Below are 6,171 nucleotides of genomic sequence, written 5' to 3'. Positions count from 1 at the left end.
ATACGATGAGAAAATAAAAACTACATCCAAATAAGGTCAATTGAAACAGTGTAAAAGCTATATATGTATTTATTGTATATCTTTAAAGATGCTATGTAGTTGGCGTTACTGTACAATTAATGCAGAGATTGAAAATGCTTAAGTGTGTGATGTGAAGTCAGAGACCCTGGATAGGTATCACAAACTTGAATCACACAATATAAATTATACTTTGGCATTTCTGATAATTTAATTTATAGGAGTTATATAAAGAAATAAAAGCTTGGAACAATGCAATGGGGGGACAGTACTTTCCTCAAACAGTTACATAAAGCATATCAGAATATATTATAAATACATAACACATATTGTCACATTGGGCATGCCATTTACTTTATTCAGCTTTTACAACAAAGCTACAGTTTGATTAGTTTAAGCACCACTAGCAAAGACTAGTTTTCTTCCACCACAATCCTTCAAACAATCTGAAAAGAATATTCTGGCAGCAGACATTTACTGCATGCATCAAACTACTCAAATCTGTATTAGGCAATATATTTTATGTACATTTGCATTCCATTTCTCTTTCATGAAGTAGCCTCTGTCATAAAGGTGGGATAGGCAGTATTTATTTGCATAGTCTTAAAATAAACATTGTGCAATATTTTCCCCATCCTGATATTTGTGTGTGTGTGTGTGTGTATTTTGATATATGTTTTAACATTATTTTATTCAATATTCTGTATGAGCCATGGTTTCCCGGTACACACACATCCCAAAATAGGGACATTCTTAGATAAAATCAGGCATGTATTACCACTTTGGATCCAAAGCTGAAACAGTACTTCAGAGTGGGAACAAAAATACACGGGTGCATTTTCCTGGAGTTCTCAGCAAGTCTAAAAGAAGACACAGCTTCTTTAAAGGAGATGCCAACAGGTGTGATAACAGGACATGTTCACTCTGAAACATGCTTTTGACTTCATATCCAAAATGTAACTCATTCCTAAATGAAAAACTATGATTCAAAGCTAATACAATACTTCAGAGCGGGCACAAAAACACATGCATTTTCCTGGTGGTCTTCAGCAAGCCAGAAAAAGTCAGTTTCTTTAAGGAGACCCTGACCTATGGGATATAAGCCCCATTCACTCTGAAACATGCTTTTGACTTCAAATCTCAAATACAGCTCATGCCTAAATGAACTAGTACTTTAAAACATTATGCTGTGCTGATAGTTTTCTGACTTCATTTTGACCATTCAAAAAATCACTAAAAATTTCTTATTTCGTTTGATAGATATTTGCTTAATTGTGTGACAACAGAACATTTTGTTAATTTTTGTATTATATAAAAATGTGATTATTAAAAACGGTGTTACAGTACCATAAAGTCCTTATCTGTATCAAAAATTAAATCACCTCATTATATACATATATATCTATATCTATTAGTAAACAAAAAGCTTCTCAAACAAAGCAAGGTCAGCAAGGTAATATCAGAATATCAGAACACTGCTGGTTAAATCAGTCTTCCTGAATTAAACTGAATTTCAGTGAATATTAATGGGATGTGTCAGTACAGCATTACCTTTAAATAAACACTGAACAAAAGGAGTTATGAGCAGGGAAGAACCTGATTACTACATCATAAGACTGCTCAGATGTTTGGTTTTGTTGATTACGTGGCAGATCTAAAAATAAAACCAATTTAGTTTAGATTTAAACTATTATTATTTATAAATACAAAATCAAATAAGCCACATTTCAATAGCAGCTTTCAGCAACAGAGTGCTGGCACCTATTAATAAAACTGATCTTTTTCGCTCAATAGTATAGAAGGTTCAAAAACAATTGATTTAAATACACAAAATTATGGTGTCAATCTCTTTGTATTTAAATAGTGTCACATGCATTGAAGTATAAAAACAACTACAATGTTCTGATTTTCTTCAACTTGTCATAGTTTTGGTTGACTCTCCTTTACTTTTTCTTCCAGCTTAGAGAGGATCCACTGTGGAAATTAAAAAGAAATTTGAACAAATGTAAGTTAAAGCAAAAGTGATTTAATTAATAAAAATGGGCAAATTTACAAATTAATAAAGCATAGAGCTAAACACTGAACAATTCATGTGATGTCATGAATCTCATAGTTAACATCACTGTGAATCACCTCGTTAAGCCACACTTGGATGAAAACAGCTTTTCTGAGAAATGTTACACCCAGCCTTGCTGTTTCTCCCACTGGGATGCGGAGTGGGTCAGAAGTGGGATGATCCAGCCCGTCTGGCCAATCACTGAGTCGGATAAACTTGGCCACGCCTACTCAGGCCTCCCTTCCTTCCAGTTTATTCGACTCAGTGGTTCTGACCAGTCGCTTCGCTGAGTCTCTCACTTCTGACAGAATTGGAGATCGTTTGTTGCTGCGGGCTTTTAAGCTTGAACGCTGTCTAATCGACAGGGCTGCCTCCGTTGCCTCTTGAGCTTCAAGGGAACGTGAGTGTTAAAAATTTGTTTCAGCCCCCATTCTCTTCTAGCGCTGTGCGTGCGGGCCATTTCAGTCTTCCTAGGCTGGAAACGCCGCCGCCGCGCTCCCCTGACAGCCGCCGCCGCGCTCCCCTGACAGCCGCTGCCGCGCTCCCCTGACAGCCGCCGCCTCAGCGCCCATCAGCTGAGGGGCATGAAGATCGTAACACTTCGGGGACCGGCGCCTTGTTTCTCATCGCTCACCGCCCCGTTCCGCCGCCAATCTCTGCCTCAGCGCTGATCAGCTGGAGGTCGGAGAAGCCACGGAAGCCGAAAACTCCTCTGCTGGGCTGCGAGGGTTTATTTCGGCTCTATCTGCTGCCGCTGCTCCTCCCAGCTACCGAGAAAGACCGCGCTCGCATTTTCGCTGCTGTTGCCTTGGCGTGGGTGGTGTCTGACGCTTCCCTGCCAATTTCTGTGCCGCCATCTTTTCTTGCAGCCGTTATTTTGCCGCCATTTCTGCGCGCCCTTTTTGATCGGCTGCTGAGACCTGTCTAAGCGCCTGACCTGGTAAGCTTTGCTCTTGCCTGAGTAAAAAAAAAAAAAAAAAAGAACTAGGGGAGGAGAGACAATGGAAGCAGGTCTGTGTTTTGTGACTTTGGGAATATTTGGAATTTAATCCCAACTCTTGGCGGCCATTTTGTCTGGCCCTGGATGCTTGTTCCCGGGCAGCCATTTTATACCCAAACAGGGGAAAGAAATTTCTTCCTTTGGTGATTTGATTGTGGCAGCGGCTTCCCTAATTATTTGTTGGATTTATATAAAGTGGGAAATTAATTTGCAGACGCTGTCTCCCTTCATTTAAAAAAAAAAAAAAGAAAGAAAATGAAATAATAATTATTCCTATTTTGCTACTATTGATATCTTACTGATGTCTTACCATTGTTCATTTGTGTACAGATTTCCTGCTGTAGCACAGCCCAACCATCGTAATGGCAGACCAGTCATCTTGCAAGATTGATTCTGGCTGTAAGGCCTCTTCAAAATCAAAACATACAAAAAAGTCTCATCAGCATACTTCTGATCTGGCTACGCATACTCATAGAGATAAGCCAAACCCGGAAGTCGGTCTCGATTCAGGGGTTGCAGAGGAGGTTGACTTGACCAAAGCCTTCTCCCCAGAACAACAGGACAGCCTTCATGGCTCTCCAATTAGACAAGAGGGGGACCCCTTTGATTGTTCTATTTCTGTTCAGGATCCTCCATCAAGTTATCAACCTAGGTCAGATCTGGAAAATCTTCCTCAATCAGTACAGATGCTAATTGCCAGGGCCATTTCTCATAGAATTCAAGCGGGCATCAGGGAGCATCGCTCTGTCTCTCTTGTCTCTGAGAGTCTTCATTCCAGGAGATCAAGGGTTTCTCCTGATGCCAGCCTCACCACTCTCCAGGAGATCAAGGGTTTCTCCTGATGCCAGCCTCACAGGGTCCCCTGATCACTCCCCGGTTAGATCCAGGGGCAGTGCTGATATAGAATTGGAGGATGAACCTCAAAGAGAGGTGGATTTATCTGATGACGAATCCACTGTTCCAGATGTACCAGCATTTACAGGGCTTTTTCTCCAGGGACTTTTTAAATCACTGCTTCACAAGGCCAAAGTCACCTCGGGCCTAGTTGACACTGATTCTGTCCCGTCAACTTCTGCCGCCTCCACCAGTCAGGGCATTTTTTCTGAACCAGTAGCTGAGCAACTATTTGTCCCGGCACCAAAACTTTTCGCTGATGTGGTTCATAAACAATGGACTAATCCAACTTCTCTCCCTACTCCTAGTGGCTACGATCGTAGAAATTACAACATGGATCCTGTCCTGACTAGTCTCTTGCAGGTTCCCGAGGTCGATGGCCCTGTGGCAGCGCTTTCCTCGTCGTCTCCTTTCATCTTGGGGGACACTTCTGAAGGACTTAAGCCAGAAGACCGTAAGTTTGACTCGTCTTTCAAGAAAGCCCACCAGGCTTCGGCTTGGGCAATTCAGGCTGCTACTGCGGCCTCATTCTTTTCACGGTCATCACTCCTGTGGCTCCAACAACTACAGTCCTGCTTACCACCTCAGGATGCCAGAGTCCATCAGGACTTGAATAAGATAATAGCTGCCACACAATTCACCTCGGATGCCACACTAAATGCGGCCAAATTTGCCTCGCGGGCTATGGCTTCTTCAGTCACTTCCCGTCGCCTCTTGTGGCTCAAACCCTGGCACGCTGACCTCAAGGCCAAATGGCGTCTAGCTTCCACACCATATTCTGGGCCTAAATTGTTTGGTGCTTCCCTTGACCCTTTGTTAGTGGAGGATAGGGACAAAAGGAAGGTTCTACCTTCCATTACTAGACGGGCTGATCGCAGGGCTACCCCCTACTACCGCAGGCAACCAACTCGTAACTTCTTCCAGGAGGGCCCAATCAGAGGCCCTACTCACAGGGTTCCTTTCGTTCCCAAGATAGAGGTTCCTATAGGGATAAACCCAAACCCTTTGCCCCTCAGAAACGGCCCTTTCGTGGAACTGGCGGACGTCAGTTCCGCCGCCAAAAGTGACTCCCGCTTGATAGCTACCATTGGGGGGAGGTTGAGCCTGTTTCTCTCCGAATGGGCTCGCAGTACGACAAACCTTCTGGAGATCAATGCTGTGGAGGACGTTCCTCGGGAGCAATGGAGACAGGGGTTTTACTCGATCCTTTTCGTGGTACCAAAGCGCTCGGGGGGATGGAGAGCGATACTAAATCTAAAATCCCTGTACACTCATTTAGTGTACCGCAAGTTCAAAATGAGTACGCTGAAATCTATCCTGGAGGGAATAAGACCCGGAGACTTCCTAGCCTCCATCGATCTCTCCGAAGCGTACCTTCATATTCTCATAGAGCCAGCTCACCGGCGGTACCTCAGATTCAGCTACGCGGGGCGTCACTTACAATACCGGGCCCTTCCATTCGGCCTGGCTTCGGCCCCGCGCAGTTTCACCAAGATCCTGGCAGCCTTGGTAGCCCACCTGCGGTCCATACCGATTCGAATTCAGGTTTATCTGGACGATATTTTAATACAAGCCTCGTCCTTCGACAGAGCCAGAACCAATGTGTCTCTCACATTGCAAATACTGCAAAATCATGGGTTTCTAGTCAACAAGCCCAAGAGTCAGTTAGACCCTCAACAGCGCATAACTCATCTAGGGGCAGTCATAGACACACAATTAGGACAGGTGTTGCTTTCTCAGGAGAGGAAAGACAGCCTCAGATCTCTGATTTGGCATCTGTTACAAGATCCGACGGCTCCCAAGCTAGACTTACCTCGCCTAGTGGGGAAACTAGTTTCGTGTACAGACATAGTTCCCTGGGCTCGCCTTCATGCCCGCAGCCTTCAATGGCTACTACTCCCTTATCAGTGGGCAGATAGACCTTCTTGCATCCCCAGAGAACGCACAGTTATGTCGCTTCTTCACACGCTACCCATTGCAGGGGGCAGAGGACACAAACGCTCTCCGTTGCCCCTGGCCTCGGGAGCTACTTTATGCGTTCCCGCCGATCCCATTGATTCCGCGGGTCCTTCGCAGGATTGTAGCCGAGGAAGCGGACGTCGTCTTCATCGCTCCTTATTGGTCAAGGAGGCCATGGTTCTCCGACCTCGTAGCCCTCTCAACGATGGACCCTTGGCGGCTCCCTCCGGAGAAAGTATCCCTC

General features: G+C 44.5%; 1 protein-coding gene across 1 annotated transcript in view; it reads right to left on the bottom strand.

Annotated features, from left to right (window-relative positions):
* Positions 1–355: 355 nt before the first annotated feature.
* VPS13A (vacuolar protein sorting 13 homolog A) overlaps positions 356–6,171 on the bottom strand; it is a 125,119-nt gene continuing 119,303 nt past the window's right edge. Inside the window, exon 72 of the mRNA XM_070938650.1 lies at positions 356–1,992. Within this exon, the coding sequence (XP_070794751.1) occupies positions 1,939–1,992 (54 nt within the window). The 3' untranslated portion in view covers positions 356–1,938. The remainder of the gene's footprint in view (positions 1,993–6,171) is intronic.

This window comes from Pituophis catenifer, unplaced genomic scaffold, assembly GCF_029215685.1.
Source record: "Pituophis catenifer annectens isolate HBS135680 unplaced genomic scaffold, rPitCat1.0.hap2 SCAF_2, whole genome shotgun sequence".
NCBI classification, from domain to species: Eukaryota; Metazoa; Chordata; class Lepidosauria; order Squamata; family Colubridae; genus Pituophis; species Pituophis catenifer.
The sequence above is the reverse complement of the archived record's forward strand: the minus strand, read 5'-3'. Positions and strand labels throughout refer to the sequence as shown.